The 18,381-nt window shown below is 34.6% G+C and overlaps 5 protein-coding genes across 7 annotated transcripts; 2 read left to right on the top strand and 3 right to left on the bottom strand.

Moving 5' to 3' along the window:
* The first annotated feature begins 634 nt into the window (after window positions 1–634).
* On the top strand, window positions 635–5,256 carry LOC108729189 (endoplasmic reticulum-Golgi intermediate compartment protein 3). The gene is made up of 8 exons (XM_018458178.1): window positions 635–719; window positions 1,201–1,359; window positions 1,429–1,545; window positions 1,615–1,655; window positions 1,731–1,798; window positions 2,276–2,499; window positions 2,581–2,709; window positions 4,723–5,256. The coding sequence occupies exons 1-8, from the start codon at window positions 635–637 to the stop codon at window positions 5,058–5,060; spliced, it is 1,161 nt and encodes a 386-aa protein (XP_018313680.1). The 3' UTR covers window positions 5,061–5,256.
* Window positions 2,722–3,883, bottom strand: LOC108729191 (reactive oxygen species modulator 1). Its single transcript, XM_018458180.1, has 3 exons — window positions 3,688–3,883; window positions 3,034–3,172; window positions 2,722–2,949 (listed from the first exon to the last, which is right to left on the bottom strand). The coding sequence occupies exons 2-3, from the start codon at window positions 3,165–3,167 to the stop codon at window positions 2,841–2,843; spliced, it is 243 nt and encodes an 80-aa protein (XP_018313682.1). The 5' UTR covers window positions 3,168–3,172; window positions 3,688–3,883; the 3' UTR covers window positions 2,722–2,840.
* Window positions 5,257–5,818: 562 nt separating the features above from the next.
* On the bottom strand, window positions 5,819–7,263 carry mTerf3 (mitochondrial transcription termination factor 3). Its single transcript, XM_018458177.1, has 2 exons — window positions 6,165–7,263; window positions 5,819–6,096 (listed from the first exon to the last, which is right to left on the bottom strand). The coding sequence occupies exons 1-2, from the start codon at window positions 7,048–7,050 to the stop codon at window positions 5,819–5,821; spliced, it is 1,164 nt and encodes a 387-aa protein (XP_018313679.1). The 5' UTR covers window positions 7,051–7,263.
* A 554-nt stretch (window positions 7,264–7,817) lies between these two features.
* Window positions 7,818–14,471, bottom strand: Tmem18 (transmembrane protein 18). Its single transcript, XM_018458179.1, has 5 exons — window positions 14,394–14,471; window positions 10,028–10,145; window positions 9,896–9,950; window positions 9,708–9,801; window positions 7,818–9,616 (listed from the first exon to the last, which is right to left on the bottom strand). The coding sequence occupies exons 1-5, from the start codon at window positions 14,469–14,471 to the stop codon at window positions 9,386–9,388; spliced, it is 576 nt and encodes a 191-aa protein (XP_018313681.1). The 3' UTR covers window positions 7,818–9,385.
* ProRS-m (prolyl-tRNA synthetase 2-like protein, mitochondrial) lies at window positions 11,372–18,177 on the top strand. 3 transcript variants are annotated; one of them, XM_018458174.1, is made up of 7 exons: window positions 11,372–11,956; window positions 15,985–16,063; window positions 16,474–16,725; window positions 16,930–17,200; window positions 17,307–17,488; window positions 17,608–17,820; window positions 17,893–18,177. In XM_018458174.1, the coding sequence occupies exons 2-7, from the start codon at window positions 15,986–15,988 to the stop codon at window positions 18,175–18,177; spliced, it is 1,281 nt and encodes a 426-aa protein (XP_018313676.1). In that variant the 5' UTR covers window positions 11,372–11,956; window position 15,985. The 3 variants fall into 3 exon arrangements, with proteins under 3 accessions (XP_018313676.1, XP_018313675.1, XP_018313677.1); XM_018458173.1 differs by having other exon boundaries at window positions 11,931–11,956; window positions 15,948–16,063; XM_018458175.1 differs by lacking the exon at window positions 11,372–11,956 and adding an exon at window positions 14,833–14,970 and having other exon boundaries at window positions 15,948–16,063.
* The last annotated feature ends 204 nt before the right edge of the window (window positions 18,178–18,381 follow it).

The following is an 18,381-nucleotide window of genomic DNA, read 5'->3' on the forward strand; positions in this document are numbered from 1 at the left end:
ATTTGTTATTATTAAATGAATGAAAATAAAAGTCTCAAAGGAATTAATCTCTCTCATATAAACACACATCTTATTTATTATGTTTAAAGGAATATATAGAAAGCACGTTTTTATTTCATAAAAATAATTAAAAATGTTCCTTCGGTCTTTTGTTTATGAAGCCTAATCTTTTAAAAATATATTAACGTTATTAATTTTCACCATGATTGATATTATAGGAATAACGAACTGCTCGTGACGAAAATAAAAAACGACATTATCAAATGTTATCAATGTTATCGTATAAATAAATTAAATAAATGGAGAAAGACTTTTTCCTCGGTGCGAAAGGCGGGCTCAAAATTATAAGTCCGGTTCCTTTTATTTACACCGTTTATGTTCAGATCCCTCGTTCTTCTCTCTCCGTCCGATGCTCGAATATTTATCCGTCTTCTTTGTAAGTGCAGCAGATACGTGCGAAAACGGAGCAAACGGAGCCTACCGGCTGATCGGCCAATGGCAGCGTATTATCTGCCACGTTTCAAGGTGGCAGAGTGGCTTGTCATAAACTCATGACACGTACGTGTCGTGCGAGAAAACCCTCGGGCCGCTGTGAGCAATCGCCGCGTACCGTCCCCTCGCCGTCGTCGGGAAGATGCAGATGCTGCGGCAACTGGACGTGCACCCGAAGGTGCGCGAGGAGGCAGATATCCTCGTGAGGACTTTCAGCGGTGCTATTGGTAAACACAGTGTACTCTGTCGCGATACCGAACAACGGCGATAATCGTCCGTCGCCGGCGAAAATGAAACCTGGAGAATCGCCACGAGGACCGAATGTGTCGTTTACGTTCCGCTGCGCCAAATAGTGTTGCTTGGTGCGAGGCGAAACGATACCGGCGAGCGATTAACCTCCTAGAATTTTTCCGCTCTCTGTTGACATCTCATTAAAATACTCTTGACTGAAATATTTTAAGTTACAATATATTCCATTAAAATATTTTATCCGGATCATCCAACATTTTAATTCGCATCCTGTAATATTCGTATAAATGCTCATAATTGTATTTGTTTTGTTTCTCCATGTGTTTCTTGATGTTTGTTAATAACAATTATTTGTTTACACTTGGCCGGTAGTAAATAAAGCAGTTTGACGTATCTTATGTTTGGTAAGAATCGACTTCATGTTACACCAATGCAAATGATGGAATAATGCCTTTTCAGTTACAATCATTAGTACAATCATCATGGGCATCCTGTTTTTGTCAGAGGTAAACTATTATCTTACACCAACTATGAGCGAGGAATTATTTGTAGATACATCCAGGGGTTCTAAACTGAGAATCAACTTGGATATAATAATCCCCGCTATATCTTGTGATCGTAAGTATAAATTGCACCGGTACATAGGCGAAGAATGATATCAGTCTCAGTCATTTCAGTGTTTTGCAGTTTTATCGTTAGACGCCATGGATACAACGGGCGAACAGCATTTGCACATAGAGCACAATATTTTTAAGAGACGGTTAGACCTGAACGGTAAACCCATAGAAGATCCACAAAGGACAAGTAAGCATAATATTCTTAATATATGCAACACCAGGTAAAAGTGCCATGTAAAAAAATGTTTTATTGTAGATATTACAGATGCAAAGGCCATCAGTAAAACTACAGAGAAGGTAACGCAAAATTTCTATAGGTATCTTCTGACTAATGTCCATTTGGAAATTAGTTATTATTGGACATTTTTACAGGCAGTGGAGATCGGTTCTACTACAGAGCTCTGTGGAGACTGCTATGGAGCAGCCACAGACACTATGAAGTAAGATCCCATTTGTATTAAGACACTATGAAGTATAATCGTATTAGTATCCTACTTGCAGTAGATCTTATTCATAAGGTTAATCTATAATGCTCTTTGTTTCCTATTCTCTCCATTTTTATCTCTTATCTTTTTGCTTCTTATCCTGTTTCTTCGATTTTATCGCCAGAAACAAAGTTGATGAAAGTCAGAAGAGACAAAAAACATGATTATCGATAAAATAGTCGTAAAAAGGAAAAAAGGCATAAGAGGTAAAATAATAAAAAGAAACAAAAAAGCAAACAGTACATTATAGATTAGTCATCAGGGCTGTTCTTTTTAGTTCAACTTCCACTATTTTCACAGTTCTCTAAATTTTTTTTAATCTCACTCTAAAGACTGAGATTCACTCTAAATATTTTAGAGTATCTTTTCTTTTTCTATTAAGAAGATGAAATCTATTAAATCCACATTTCATAAAATTTCATTTCTTTACAGATGTTGCAATACCTGCGAGGATGTATGGGAGGCCTATAGACGAAAAAAGTGGGCTCCACCGGATCCGGCTGAGGTTAAACAGTGTCAGAATGATAAATCCATGGATAAACTCAAGCATGCCTTCACGCAAGGCTGTCAAATCTACGGTTATATGGAAGTGAATAGAGTCGGTGGTAGTTTTCACATTGCGCCAGGCGCCAGTTTCTCAGTCAATCACGTTCATGGTGAGCTCTAATAAAACTCAAGTTTTTAAAAATAACATTTCCAGTGCCATGCTCTTACGAGCTCGTTCTTTGATGCCACAGTGCACGACGTTCAGCCTTACACTTCATCCCATTTCAATATGACGCACAAGATTAGACATTTAAGTTTTGGGCTTAACATCCCAGGGAAAACAAATCCTATGGATGGCATGACGGTGGTCGACATGGATGGTATGTCCTTGATCCTTAATTCTATTTTTATTATAGACTTAATGACTCGCTCTTACAATACAAACAGTGCAACGAAAAAGATAGGCTGCGAAATACTCAATAACATATCTCCGTCCACGCTGACTCATGTACTAGCATCGTATCCCTGTTCCGATAGCCATGAATGTGCCGAATGTGCCACCACCTTGAAGCATTACCTTGCCGACGCTGTTTAACAATTCTCTTCCCCTCAATCCGTATCTGAAAAAAGTTTCATTATTATATTCAAATTTTCTAATGCGTATGTTTTTTTGTATCGGTTTTTTATACATGCGTTTTAAATACCTAAGAGCAGAAAATCCTCCAAAGAGCGCACCAGAAGCCATTCCTACGCAAAATCCAATTGTAAAACCTAATTTCATTCTATCGAAACAAGTCGGTCCTTGTTGATAGGCCCCTCCAGGTACCACCGGCATCATGCAGTCTGCGAAACAGTTATAATGCCAGTATTTGTTTCATTTTCTATAAACTATCTTCTTTTATAGTTTTTCCCTGGTAAAAATATTTCTCATAATTGGAACATTTTTCAGAAATACTCAGAAATATTCGGAAAGTTTACATCTCTCAGAATTTTTCATACAAATGAATTCTGAAATATTCTGAAATTTCTCATCCTATATAATTTAAAAAAAAAATATTTTTTAATTTTTTAGATTTTATAACATTTTCATCAGAAATTATACTTACAAAAACTTTTAGAAATCTTACGATATTTCATAAGCAACATATATGAAAAATTCTGAGAAAAATTTTCACCAGAGTTGATCTTAACAATGTCTCTAAAATGAAGAGAGAACTTAATAAATTGAATTCGCTTTTCTTGAACAGCTTTGTGAATTTTTCATTTGTGGTAAATAAAAAAATTCTCCAAATTTTGAATAGAATTAAATGTTTTTATGGAGTTTATATTGACATACGAGGTTGATTATGCACACTTACTGTTAAAATGTCTTGTTACGTAATCTTGTGGTCGATGCGCAATCGATCGGAAGTGATATTATTCTTACTTTTCAATTTTGAGCTTGATCGTAATTTTTGTGCAATTGCCGGAATTTCTCAACGCATTGCAGTCGTATTACAATATCGGGAAAGGCGCCATGATGGTTTCGCAACGTGAGCGAAAAGACGGTTGCGCCGTCTGCTATTTCCGTTTTGTCTGTACCGTCATCCGTGGCGGGAAATTTCAATTATATATCAGTGAAATACGTATACAAATTTTGTTTTTGAAAAAACTTAAGTCGATATTCATTCTTATTTTAAGCTCGTCTTAAGTAATGCCTTGAGATGTTAATACGCGGCTCTGGTCGATATTCATAGTTGATTCTTATATTTAAGACTGTCTTAAGTACAGTTTTAAGATGTTGTAAACCAGTCAGAGCTGTATTAGCATCTTAAGAAATATCTTAAGAATTACTTAAAATGGTCTTAAAATGATATGATTGACTTATAACTTATGACGATTTTGAGATTGTATTTAAAACGGTCTTAAATATAAGAACTAATTATTAATGCTAAGAATTGTAATTTCCGAGTATCCTCTTAAAGTGTGTGCATTCCCACCTACCTCTTTTTTTTTTAATAGGAATAGAAAAAGAAAGACATGAACATACATATCAACTCGATACATATCAAGTATGTTCAGAATTATAAATTTTGGAGCACTAACTTAGCAAAATATAAAATTTTCTCAGAGAAAAATTAAGAAATGTACTTGTATTATTTATAGAATATAATCTTACTTACCCCTTTAAAGGATAATATATAAATCAGAACGCTTTTACTTTTTAACAAATTAAGAAACTTTTTAAATTGCTTCTTTCTCGAAAATTGGGGATTTAAATCCACGAACAAGTTCTCTTACAAATCCGTTCTCGTAATTTATCCATACATATACATACATAATTGCATATTGAAAAAATCCGTCCTAATCCGAGTTTTTTTCGTCAATATACGACGCTATTGTTCTGTTTTCAGCCGCTATGATGTTTTATCATTACATCAAGATTGTCCCGACAACGTACGTCCGCGCGGATGGCTCAACCCTCCTCACAAATCAGTTTTCCGTAACGCGACACTCGAAAAAGATATCCCTGCTTACTGGCGAATCTGGGATGCCGGGTGTATTCTTCAACTACGAGTTGAGCCCGCTCATGGTAAAGTATACGGAGAAGGCGAACTCATTCGGGCACTTCGCGACGAACACTTGCGCGATCATTGGCGGTGTGTTCACTGTGGCCGGTCTAATCGATTCGCTGCTCTATCATTCGGTGCGTGCGATACAAAGGAAGATAGAGTTAGGGAAGTACAATTAAACACTTTGGGTCCGAATGCAGCAGCATTGATTATCCTGTTCCGATCCTAATTTTGTTCTTCTTTCATCAATATAATCGTGTTCAAATAATTTCGGAATGTGAGCATCGTCTCCAAATAAGTGAGATTAGTCGCTGAAAATGGATTGGAATTAGTATTAATCGTTGATGCGACACGGCCTTAGACGGATAATCAGATTAACTACACTGTTAAAAAAAAAAAGAAATTTGCTTCCATTACATGTAATGGATACATTTTTAACAGTGTAGGATTAATTAAAAAGAAGTATTATTAAAAATCTCGATTTTCTATTGAAGATTGAATTTTCTAGACAATGGTGCATTTTCGTTGCACCATTTTTATTCAATGTAATTATTCTCATTTCGTTTATATTAAAAGTATCTCGAATCAGGAGACACAGTAGTGTCTCCTGCTAAGCCAGGCGCAATAACAAAACCGTGGTCATATTGTACGATACTTAGTTATAAGAGCAATTGGAAATATTTACAAAGTATCTTTTTCATACGATATAAAAAAGAAATTATACATAACTTATTAATATAATGGCATATATTTTACTCCTTTTTATTTAAAGACGATAATTTTTTAGTTTTAACGATGTAAAAACTTATTTATATGTGATGTACATAAAAACTAACAAAATATACAAAAGCCTATTGAATTCTCATGGAATATCACTTCCAGAAATAATTTAAAAACAAAAAGTATCTATTAACATTTATTTACATTTATATTATAATTAAAACGTTTTGAGAAACGCATTGTAAATATCAATAGACGTCTTTGCGATATCTCTACAGAAGTTGACGTCTGTACCACTGATTAAGGCTAGTGGTGAAACATACATTGGTTTAGAAGGATCATACTGTGCCTTTTTCATTTCCACCAGAAACAAATGTCTCTGTTGGAGTCTAGTTTTTCGACAAAGTAAAATTTGTGGCATCTGCGTAATAAAATCATGTTGCAGCTGCATTTCGCTGTGAGCATAATCGAACGTATTTAGCAATCTGTCACGATCTGAAAGCACAATTTAAGAAATCAGGTCAATTCATAAATTCTAAAATCATGTTGCTGCATGCGCTTACTCTTGCTCCATAATCTAGGCAGTGTGAGAAGCAATTTCTTCACTTGCATCTGATCGAAACCCATCTCTTCCTTTATACTAAATGTGTTTTCCATTAGATGTATCATCCTGTACGTTACTACCTTGGGTCCTTTGACTGTTAGAGTTCTGACTTCGTTGCCTATGAGCTTGAAGTTGCTTTGGAAGTAGCCGAGTCTACCGTCTATATCCTTTGTACTGAACAAGAGCCACTTGGGATTCTTGCAGATTATCGTCTTTATCATTGACACGCTGAACTTGTGCGCCCTCAAGTATCTTATTCTCGTGTGTAGATCGTCTATGTCCTCCTTGAAGATGTTTGGATTCTTCGTAATAAATGTGCCTAAGTAATCGGCAGGTACTCTGCAGTCATGCAGGAACCTTATGTATGGTTTTATATCTCGATCGAAGTCGAGGTTCAGGATATACTCGACCATCCCTTCTTTTTCCTCGAACTTGTACAAACTGACTCCGAGGTCTGTCAGCTTCTGGATCGTGCGGGACTTGTTCGCATATTTAGCGAAGCTGAAGGTCGGAGTAAGAGGTGAACCAATGTCTGACAGGTCTTCGCTGCACTCGTCCAGGGGATGCGGCAAGTTTATGTCAGCATCATCTAAATAGTCCTCACGAGCAAACGAAGCTATGTTTGTATTATTATTTAGGTTAGGTCGCAGTTCCAGAACGTGACTTTCATCCTCGATCTTTGGTGGTTCTGACAAGACACTCGATTTAGAGGAGGCTCTCTCGACATCTCTTTCGAGCTCCTTCGACACGCATTGTCTCGGCCCGCCGCTTTTTGAGACAAATCTAATTAAGTTTATCGCGACCGGCCGTGCCGTCGACACGAGTGAGCAACAACGTTGAAACATGTTCGATACCTGTCAGTTCTGTCACCGTATCAGCGTGAAGTAATTTAAATTAAATACCATCGAATTGTTGAATATCACACACTTTTGCTAAAGAAAAATATTATAATTTGTCATTCAACAGATACATGCTGTTATCGAAAAGAAACTGAGCGCAAGCCATCTTTTAAATCTAAGCCCTCTAGGATTTGAGGAGTGAACTACATAGCCACATTTGCGAATTTTTTCGATGGATAATACAGTTTTGGTTTCTCGAGCGTTCAATATTATTTAGGATTATTTACATTCCAAAACGTCCTCACCAAAAAAATTTTGTTTGATATATATAATGTACATGTAACGTATACTGTATTATGTCGATATTATATTATATCGTATTGTAAAATTTTCCTCGGAGAGGACGATTTTAGAATATTTATATATATAGGCTAAATAGTAATTTTATACGATTTATAATTCAGAATGTCAGAAGATTATTTTATTTATTTGCGGCGTAATACGAAAAAGAATCGAAGTCAGAATACTTAAATAAAATTAAAATATATAAAATATCTAGCTCGAGATTGCTAAGCAAACATTAGTAATTAGAAAGGTCAAAAAACACGAGCAACGTTTATTGAATCTTTAAAAATAAACTAATTTATTACAATATACTTAAGAATTAACTAGTTTTTTTATCTATAAATTAAATAATATATAAAATATACGTTAAAATGGACTCTTGTACATTAAATACACTGTATAAAAAGTTAGAAACACATCAGACTTCGATCCTCAAATCGTAAAATGGGTTTAAAAAAAATGATCGGGATATTTGTAAAACATAATTATAACTGAAAGTTATTATCATGATTATCTCAGATTTATTGTCTTAAGCGTGCCAATAGTACTTCGCATAGCGTTTGCATGAGTCATCTGTAATGATACTTACGTAGGAAAACATATAAAAACGAATCCGTATGCGTTCAAGTACATTTAATAAGATTTGCAATTTGCCGAGTCAGCGTTACGAAAGGAGGACGAACGAAGAATGCGACAGAAGAGCAAAACGCGAGACTTATATGAACAAATACTCTTTTATTACCTTAAAACGATTAAACGCTATATTAAACGTTATATTAAATATAAAGGCGGCAAAGTAATGCGCTTTGATTTACATCAATATACAATATACAATTAAAAACAACACAACACGCCATACCTTGGTACGTCCTATGTTCCTTCGTCAAAATCGTGAAGCACGACTCGTGGAAGGCTGTTACCTGCACTTGCAAAATTCACGCAAAATTCCCTCCTGCATACATACACACACACACACACACACACACACACTCACGCATTTGTTATTGTGTTATCTGGGTTCTTAATTAATGCGTTATGTCTCTTTACAGCGGATCTATTACAATAAAAGTGACGTGCTTGCGCTATTTTATGTAATAAGTACGTTAATTACACATATTAAGAACACTTTGATTTTCACGATCAGTGTCTAAATATCAAAACAATGTGAATAAACTAGTGGAATGTTCTTTATGGGCGACCTCGATCAATCTCCGATCAATTGCCTCCGATGGTATTATGACGAATATATTATATAATATCTGCAATTTAGCATTAGCATAAGCAAAATCATTAATTTTTTTTTCATTTCCGCTGCACGTAGAAAGAAAAATTAAAGATCACAGACGCTACGCTAATTGCATAATAACAGTTGGACATTTTTCTGATAGGCAATTAGTTGCTGATTATAAGTAATAATATAATTTCTTATCATTTTTTAACAACTAATTATAGTTGCTAAAAAATAATAGCTATGATTACTGTTTGATCGAAGTCGGCTTTAAATGATAAGACAAGAACAAACACGTGGCTTGCCACATTGCCGTGCTCCTTCTGCGTAGTTATTGTTCGTAGCACGGCCGATTATCTGTCATCAATCCAGTTGCGTTTCGCGCATCAAATGGTTTAATTCCATAAAATCGTTGTGTGTAATACGGCACGATGTCGGGAGGTATGTTCTAACGGAGACTTTGACTAGGCAACTCCGACGTGCATTATCGTTCTGATTGCACCGATGTATTGTTCTATGTATTTTCCCCCTCCCTTTTCTGTTGCGCAAGTTTTCGCGTGTAATATCAAACTGGCTAATCGGCGTTTCACGGTCGAGTTCAGAACGATTACCGAGTCGACGATGGCTAAGAATACACAGCGCTTTGTGAAATCTAGCTGTAAGTCGACGTAAATATAATCTTAGCGATTCTCTCTTGTCCTTAAATTAAATAGCACGTATGTCTTGCACTCTCGTTTCGCCGCGTGTTATGACTAGATCTTCGGATCTTCACTCGTGTTTCAGTCGGGCAGCCGTTACCTCGTTCGTTGCCTCGCCGTCTGACTGGCGAGGTCGGGCAGTTGTTCTCACATTTGTCGCCTCGCCATCCGATTGGCGAGGTCGAGCAACCGTTCTTTCATTTGTCGCCTCACCGTTCGTCTGGCGATTTTTGGCTTGCTGCCGCAACTGAGCTCGCTTCAGGCTCGTCATTAATTGACTGGATTGATAAAGCCAACTGGCCTGAAAGGTCATAACGTTATATGCACATGTCGAACTTTTAGAATGCGTATTCGTTCAAAATCGAATCTCTAATATATGTTAATATACTCACCACCATGATCATGCAGTTCATTAAAATGGGCACGGAGAAAACGATGGATATAAACCAGCCTTGTGAGTCGAAGTACTGCTGTCTAGAAAATACCCTGTGAAAGTTGTTAAGGAGATTATTAAAAGGAAAAATCCAGAGGAAAGAAAAAAAATCGCTTTGACAAGCCACGATCGCAATTGAATACGTACATCCAGTTTGTTGCCGCAACCTCGTTAATACTTTCTGAGAAATAAACCAGGAGTACTGAAACAGAAACAGAGTTTGTGGTAACATTGCGGTAACTTAGGCAAACATCGCGGTAAATTACGGTAGACTCTTACAGAGCACGAGAAACAGGATCATTTGAAAATTCGCATGGTTCCTTGTCATTAACGCGGTCATTGTGACGGCAATATGAAAAGTCAATAGTGCAGCTAGCCATGGATCCCTCCAATCGATCTGCAACAATATATCCACACAAAATACGTTAATGGTTGCATTTAACAAAAAAGCAGTTTTGCAAGTGTTATTATTATATTAGAGTTCTTTAACATAATTGTAATTATATTAAATAATCTTGGAAATATATAAGAATCTTGGAGCTATATTATTATTACATTAAAGAGTTCTTTAATATAATTGCAAGACTTTAATATAACTGAGCAAGAGTTTTTAATATAATTGATTCTTGCACTTATTTATATATATAGTTCCTCAATAGATCTAAATATATAAACCAATCTCGTTGAAGAATCTTACAACAGCAAAGCTGCTTTTTCTGCTAAACGCAATGCTAATCCAAAGTAAATGAAACTGACATCGAAACCTAATCTTTAAATAGGAAAACTGTACTATAATCCTATCTCCCAAAATATCCTTTCACTATGTTTAGCGGAGCTGCAAAAGCGAAAGGAGGATAAAATGGTACAATTTCGAATGATATAATTTTGAACAAAATAAGATTTAAATCAAGATATCCATACTCGACTTTTATATTTAAAACTGTCTTAAGATGTCATAAACTAATTAGAGAGCTATATTAGTATCTTAAGATAAACACAGTATTACTCTTAAGATGGTTTTAAAATAAAAATTATTATAAATACCAGCCTTAAATCCAATTTCGAAGTTCAAGCTTGATAAACCTGATTTCATTGTGTGAAGTGTACAAAAGGGTATCACCAAACAGGAAAAAACTAAACTCAAAAATTAGATTCAAATCTTATTTCATTCACTTACAAGGAAAGTTTCACAACTGTCTGAAACCGATTTGATTCTCCATGAAATATGTTGTTAAACACGAAAATTTAAGAGACACCTATTTTTTTATACGTGCGCTAACTCATGTTTAAGAGGTGAAAACCTCTTTGAAAAAAAAATTTAATTTTTTTTCTTCCCAAGATTGTAGTACTCTTGAAACCGTATAACTTTTGTTAAAAAAAATTTTTTCCGTTTTTTATATTTCCGGCGGTATTCGGCTCGAAATAGAAATACCGTTTTTTCTTCAAAGGGGTGTTTCACCCCTTAAACATGAGTTAGCGCATGTATAAAAAATACGTGTCTTAGATTTTCGTGTTTAACAACATATTTCATAGAGAATCAAATAGGTTCCGACAACAGTTGTGAAACTGCCTTTGTTAGAATTGCACCGTGTTCAAAATTGTAGTACCTTATTCCAACATATGTTTCTCGCTCCCCCCCCCTTTCTTATCGTTTTAGCGATTTTATTACTCGCACAAGGTAATCTTGCGAAGAAAGGATTGAAGAAAACACTCGAAAGCACGGCGCGCGATAACTGTTTAAAAATATCCAGAGAGATTCTGGAGACCAAATTACGCAGCATTTTCGCGAGGGACCGCACGAGTCTCAGTGACGGGACGCCCTTGAGAACGAAGTGTGTCCATGACGAAAATAGAGCGCCGATATAATCGGCAATTTATAATTGCCGCCACCTCTTCGTCCAGGATGATAAAAGTCGCGGTGTCGGCAGAAGCCGATTGATAATTTCTATTCTCGCTTCCCGTCTAATTCGCGTCTCGTCGCGCACGCGACGCCGGCGATAAGATAAAGGACTCGTGGCTAGATCTTCAAGGCTCGACGTGTCAATAATGTATACATGTAACATAACGCGAATGTAAGACGACCGGCGCCGCCGGCCGCGTCGGAAACGAAAGTTGCCGGAGCGGCGAATGTGAATTACGCGCCGCAGAAATCTGGAACGTGAGGATGTCGTATGGATATACAGAGTAGATAATACGCAAATATTATACGTAGGTATTGCGTGATACCCGTTTCTACCAATGCAGTTTAATTTTAATCTTGGTTCAACTAACTCTTCTTTTCTAATTCGGGGAATTAGAAAAAGATAAAGCAATGTTCGTTTTATTCAATGTAAATTAACTTTAATCTCGGTTCAACTTGTACTTCACCTTTTTCTAATTCTTAGGAAAAGATGTGAAGTACAAGTCGGTAGAAACGGGCATTAATGACACGAAGCTTGTACGATTTATGCTCCCATTTCTGCCGATGTAAATTAATTTTAATTTTGGTTAATTTTTTTTATCCTTTTCTTAATTCTTTATTTTTTATCTCTGTGTATTTATTTCCTTGCATCCTTATATGCTTGATTTCTAATCTTACATGCCGTTTTTGTTTTGCTTTCTTTCTAGTTCTCATTCTTAGAACTGGAAAGAGATAATAAGTAAATTAAACCACAAGGTTAAAGTCAGTCTGTATTGACAGAAACGCATTAATGGAACTGTATATGAATTTAAGTTTATAATGAGAACGTATTTGCATTTGTAATGAATTTAAAATGGAAATGATAAGAATTCAGAACGGAAAGGAGCATATTTTTGTGACAAATCGTGCGACCGCACATAAATTTTCATTCTAAATCGTATAAACATGCATACGCCTTCACCTTCAGTGAATCGTATAATTTTCACGTTCGTTGCTGCGTAATTCTATGTTTTTTTCTTTTTGCGGTGCGTCCAGCGATTCCTCTTCTGGATTATAAGCCGAAAAACGTTGCAAAAAATTCGTTTTTACTCGCGCTTTCCGCATTTAATTCCCTAGTGTTTCTCTGTGTTCTTCTGTTCTTATCTTTCAATCGCGAGATGCAACATCTGCTTTAACTTTTTCTCACTTTTCCTCTTCCATATCTTTTCTCCTTTTCCCTCTTCCTCCAAATTCCGCGAATAATACATTTTTAACAATAAGATGATAATTTAAATAGATTACAAACCAAACTAAATAAATTAAAAGATTTAAATTAATTATTAAGTTAAAAACGTATTACAAATAAAAAAAAATGTTAAAGAGCTGTACGAGCCAAAGCTAATTGTTTAATGCTAAAAGCATTGAACTAAAGCATTAAACTATTAAATAAATGAAAAATTGAACTACTAAATAAAAATTATTAAACTAAAAAACTATAAAACTATTTATAAATAGGTAATAGGGCTAGCCAAAGTTAATACATGTGGTCAGATTTAAAGAATAAAAATAAAAATAACATAAACATACAATAACTTTAATCTAAATGCCGGCAATAACAACAAACGTTTCGATCCGCATCGGATCCTTCTCAATGTTAGAATTGAATACAAAAAAATTGTATATAAAATTAAAAATTATAATTCAGAAACTTCCCTCTCATCTCACAGGAAGGAAGTTTCTGAATTATAATTTTTAATTTTATATACAATTTTTTTGTATTCAATTCTAACATTGAGAAGGATCCGATGCGGATCGAAACGTTTGTTGTTATTGCCGGCATTTAGATTAAAGTTATTGTATGTTTATGTTATTTTTATTTTTATTCTTTAAATCTGACCACATGTATTAACTTTGGCTCGTAGCCCTATTACCTATTTATATTTAATTTATTGAGCCTTATTACCATTATATATTTTATAAAACTATTTTTAAAAACTTTATTAAAACTACTAAAAACTAAAAATTATAAAACTACTGAAAAAATTAAAGTTGTTAAACATACATTCTAACAAAACAACTAACTTTGGCTCGTATATAGTTTTTTAATTAATTTTTTTTATTTGTAATACATTTTTAATTAATTTGAATCCTACAAAAAGTATAACAAGTCCGACTAATAAAAAGAGGATTGTAAAAAGTATGATAAATCTGATTGAGGACTATAAAAAGAGGACTGTAAAAAGCTTTTGACTGATGTCGCGTCCCGCGGCGTATTTCCCTGAATCACGTGCGTAATCCCGATTACGATATGAACGAGCATAACTGGCTCGAGAGGATGCACGTCTTGTATATATATGTTTTTGACATCGAATATCAAAGCGGCACGCGAAAATTATCGCGAAACAAAGAATACATGTAATCAACGCGCGGCATACTGCGCCGCTGCTTTTTGGAGCCGCGACTCCAGTCGTTTCTCGTCTTCTCAGCCGTGATCAAAATGGAAAAAATTCGGATTTAATAGGCGGTCAGTTGACGTCGTCGACGCAAGATCCAGAGGTCCGCTCGAGGAAACAAGAGAAAGAAAAACAAGCTTGATGAGACTGGCGAGGACTGTCATCGCGGTACTGGAAACAACGAGCGAAGCTCCGCAACAAGGCGGAGGAATAACGAAATGAATAAAAAGGAAAACGAGAAAGAAAGAGAAAGAGAAAGAGAGAGAGAGAGAGAGAGAGAGAGAGAGATATGAAAGAGACGAGTGAAACTCACGCTTTGCAGGAAGGGCCAGATACCGTCGATACTGTCCGTCGCTGTGAAAAGACTGTGAAACGGCTCGTCCCTCGACATCGTGTGCCTGTCGTGACGTGCGGGTCCTCGTATGAATACGTGTTGCGACGATGACGGCGGCAACGACTGGAAGGCGCCGGGAGAGCAAGCGAAGGCGGAGAAGAAGGCGAGCGCATCCGCACGACTCCGAAAATTCTAAACACACACGCTGCACCGTTCTCACAGCCACCGGTGGCACGACTCGCGACTCACTGACTGACCGGACCGGACTGAACTGGACTGAAATGATACGCGCGACGGGCAACCGCGACGACGGAATTGCCTGAGGCGCGTTTCCAAAACTTGACTGTCAATTCCGAGTACCTTTTAACCTCGTTCGACATTCGGTGAACAATAAAGATAAAATAATATTTGGATTGTGGCAGAGTCGAGTTTTGGAACGCAACCTTGAGTAAACGGTGCGAAGTTAGCGTACAATCGCGCGATGCGATAACGCTCGTCATCTACGCGATAGGGAAACGAGAGGAAGAGGGAGATATTGAGGCGTGTTTACAAACAGGTTTGCGATAGCCGCGTATTCAATTGGTCTTGCAGTCGAGTGTGTATCTCGAAACGAAGTAAAAATTACAAAAATGAGCAAATTAATTTACTACACAGCATGAAATATTTATGTGAATCATTTTTTGAAATTTTCAATAAAATATTTCAGAAATATTTCGTATAAACATTTAATTTGTAAAACATTAAAAAATATCGCATTAAAATATTTCACTAAAATATTTTTGAAATATTGTACAAATATTATTGTGAGAAAAGAATATTTTAAAAACTTTGATTTTCTGGACATATATTTATATTTCAGAAATATTTTATGAAAAATTTCTGAAATATTTCAAATCTTGCATTGAAATATTTCAGAAATTTTTCATAAAATATTTCTGAAATATAAATATATGTCCAGAAAATCAAATATTTGGGAAACATTTCATATTATATAGACAGAGTTGATCAATAAAAATATATTCTAGTAAATTCGCTCACTTTTGTAATTTTCACCTCATTTCAAGTTACATAATCGACTTTGTTCTTTCCAAGTAGCGAGCACGTTATTTTGACGTCAATGTTGTCATAAATGTCATTTAAACATCAGAAAAGCAAATAATATTAGCCTAGCTGCACCGCTGAATAAATATTCGTCTTGTTTCGAATGTTAGAGATATTGATACAGCAAATTAAAACAAATAAATATAACAAATAAATATAATGTTCTCTTTACTTTTAATTTATGATAATTTCATTAAGATTTAAAATTTAAACATCTCGTTGGTGATTTATGTAAGATGTTTATGAATGATGCTGCAATACATTTAAAAAAAACAATTGTATAGTGCGTGTTTAGCGCCGCCCTATGATCGAGTATATGAATCTACATTATTCTGCAGCTGTATTCAGTGGGTTAGAAAGGAAATTACCCGTGAACGTTATATGTGATTAGCCGGTTATCCACGTGTATTGTTGTTGTATAAACATTTTCAGAAATGGCAAGTAAAACGAAAATTATTAATCTGACTAGGATGTCCAGAATATTTCAACCAACGAGGGGATCATTGAATATCGAAGAAAAGACAGAAATTACATCTAAAAGTCATAAGGTACATATACCTTTATAAACATTAATTAAATATTTCTTGATAATACTTAGGTAAATATTTTGTTCATAGTGTTGTTTAATTGATAAAAACCATTTACTTGATATATAATTATAATGTTAAGACAGTATTTCTTAAAACAATAGATGTAAATTTCTTAAACAAATTTATTATTAAAAACTAAGTTTTTTTTAACATATATATTTAGTTCCAAATATTTCTTTAATTTTTGTATGAGTATTTTTCATTTAGTGACACAAGTCAATATAAATATTCTATCTTTTTTGGCATTCAATGATTAACAAAGACAAAATGTTATTTGTCTTGTGTCATCAAATGGAAATAAAAATGCCTGAATTAAACGACAGGTTTTCTTCAACTTAAATGCTTTATCTTTAATCTTTTTGTTTCAGTTAATGATCAATTATGGAATTATTAAACCACTTAGCATTGGCATGTATGCTCTATTGCCACTAGGAATACGAATTTTAAATAAATTAATCGATATTGTTGACAAAGAAATGACAAATATCGGTGCACAAAAAATATTACTTCCAGCGTTAACTCCTGCTGCGCTGTGGAAGAAAACTGATAGATATGATTCCAACATAACCGAACTGTTTACAATTACGGATAGACACAAGAAAGAATATATATTGAGTCCAGTAAGAAATATATTGTAATACATTTTCCTCTATCAAGTACTATTTCAGATAAAATTTTATGTTTTTTTGAAGAAAAACTGAAAAATTATTTTCTAGAAATTACTTAAAAACTGTTAACTAATAAGATGAATCTTTTACACCAATATAATATATTCATTTTTTTGTTTAATCTGAAATTTCTCAAATAATATTATGTTGTTATAGACATATGAAGAAGCAATCTGTGATTTGGTATCGTCAGAAGGACAATCTGTCCAGATTTCCACTAAATTATTACCCTTGAAGTTATATCAAATTTCTAGCAAATGGCGAGACGAAATGAAACCACGACTTGGTTTCCTACGTAGTCGAGAATTTATCATGAAGGACTTATACACGTTTGATACTAGCTTGGACAACGCACGACATACATATGATTTAGTCTGCGAGTCTTATAATAATATTTTTAGGCAGATTGGTATAAAATATACAAAAAGTAATTAACATTTCTAATTGTATATTAGAATCTACGTATTTTATAGATATACAGTTACCAACTTTGGGACGACCTTGTAGAATTATTTAATGATGATTATTAAAAGGCATAGGTGATGTGGGAACAATTGGAGGTCTGATGTCACATGAATATCATTACGTTTCTGATATCGGTGAAGACACGATACTTCAGTGTCCATCGTGCCATTTCTCTATTAATCAAAGTATTTCTAAGACGACGAGTTGTCCAGAATGTAAAAATGAATTGCATTCATGTACTGCTGCTGAGGTAATGTAAAAATTTCTTTAACAAATTATATTTTATTTAACAACTAATTGATGTAAATTAAAGATATAAGCATGCGAACGTTATAAAAATATATTACATTGCACAAACGGTAATTGCAGGTAGGGCATACATTTTTATTAGACACAAAGTATTCACTGCCATTAAAAGCGACAATTATAGAGCAGAATAAACCGACACCTATGGTAATGGGCTGTTTCGGTCTAGGATTAAGTCGTATCATTACATTAGTTGTCGAAATCTTGTCAACAAATGATGAGATGAGGTGGCCTCTAAAGTTAGCACCATATACAGTATGCATTATACCACCAAAGGTAGGTAAAATAAAAAATATTGCTGTATATCTATTAAAAAATATTCTTTGTTTACTACATTGAAATTTACAGGCTGGAAGCAAAGAAGAAAGTACGTCTGCTTATGTTGAACAGCTATTTGAGATATTCTATAAACGTAATATTGACACAATATTGGACGATCGCACGCATTACACGATTGGTAAACGATTAGTGTTTGCGCGTCAATCGGGTTATCCTTACATAATTGTCATTGGCAAAGCGGCAACCCAATCGATTCCTTTATTTGAAATTCATGATGTGAATAATTCAACTTATCATGAATTATCATTAGATCAGATGAATGATTATTTCGATAATATAAGTGTTAAAGATTAGAGATATAAATGTATACAGTATGTATGTAAGAAATTGAAATGCTAGTGAATATTGTATATTATATACTTCTTTACAACAAATGTATAAATCGTACATTTTTGTGAATAATATCGATTTTTTTATATTATTAACCTTCATATTATTTAAATATATGTACATAATTTAATGAATGAAGAGTTAGCAAGTTTAACAATAATTAAAATT

Source organism: Mycetomoellerius zeteki, unplaced genomic scaffold (assembly GCF_001594055.1).
Source record: "Mycetomoellerius zeteki isolate Tzet28-1 unplaced genomic scaffold, Tzet1.0 scaffold706, whole genome shotgun sequence".
NCBI lineage: Eukaryota > Metazoa > Arthropoda > Insecta > Hymenoptera > Formicidae > Mycetomoellerius > Mycetomoellerius zeteki.

What these genes read in the sequence shown, in the direction of transcription:
- LOC108729189 (XM_018458178.1), top strand. Translation starts at nt 635, where the DNA reads ATGCAGATGCTGCGGCAACTGGACGTGCACCCGAAGGTGCGCGAGGAG. An exon ending in GACTTTCAGCGGTGCTATTG is followed by an intron (nt 720 to 1,200) that starts GTAAACACAGTG and finishes ATGCCTTTTCAG; the next exon opens with TTACAATCATTAGTACAATC. An exon ending in CTCAGTCAATCACGTTCATG is followed by an intron (nt 2,500 to 2,580) that starts GTGAGCTCTAAT and finishes TTGATGCCACAG; the next exon opens with TGCACGACGTTCAGCCTTAC.
- LOC108729191 (XM_018458180.1), bottom strand. Translation starts at nt 3,167, where the DNA reads ATGATGCCGGTGGTACCTGGAGGGGCCTATCAACAAGGACCGACTTGT. An exon ending in GGAGGATTTTCTGCTCTTAG is followed by an intron (nt 2,950 to 3,033) that starts GTATTTAAAACG and finishes AACTTTTTTCAG; the next exon opens with ATACGGATTGAGGGGAAGAG.
- mTerf3 (XM_018458177.1), bottom strand. Translation starts at nt 7,050, where the DNA reads ATGTTTCAACGTTGTTGCTCACTCGTGTCGACGGCACGGCCGGTCGCG. An exon ending in GCCTAGATTATGGAGCAAGA is followed by an intron (nt 6,097 to 6,164) that starts GTAAGCGCATGC and finishes TTGTGCTTTCAG; the next exon opens with ATCGTGACAGATTGCTAAAT.
- Tmem18 (XM_018458179.1), bottom strand. Translation starts at nt 14,471, where the DNA reads ATGTCGAGGGACGAGCCGTTTCACAGTCTTTTCACAGCGACGGACAGT. An exon ending in GTTGCGGCAACAAACTGGAT is followed by an intron (nt 9,802 to 9,895) that starts GTACGTATTCAA and finishes CAACTTTCACAG; the next exon opens with GGTATTTTCTAGACAGCAGT. An exon ending in TGAACTGCATGATCATGGTG is followed by an intron (nt 9,617 to 9,707) that starts GTGAGTATATTA and finishes ATGACCTTTCAG; the next exon opens with GCCAGTTGGCTTTATCAATC.
- ProRS-m (XM_018458173.1), top strand. Translation starts at nt 15,950, where the DNA reads ATGGCAAGTAAAACGAAAATTATTAATCTGACTAGGATGTCCAGAATA. An exon ending in TTACATCTAAAAGTCATAAG is followed by an intron (nt 16,064 to 16,473) that starts GTACATATACCT and finishes TTTTTGTTTCAG; the next exon opens with TTAATGATCAATTATGGAAT. An exon ending in AAGAATATATATTGAGTCCA is followed by an intron (nt 16,726 to 16,929) that starts GTAAGAAATATA and finishes ATGTTGTTATAG; the next exon opens with ACATATGAAGAAGCAATCTG.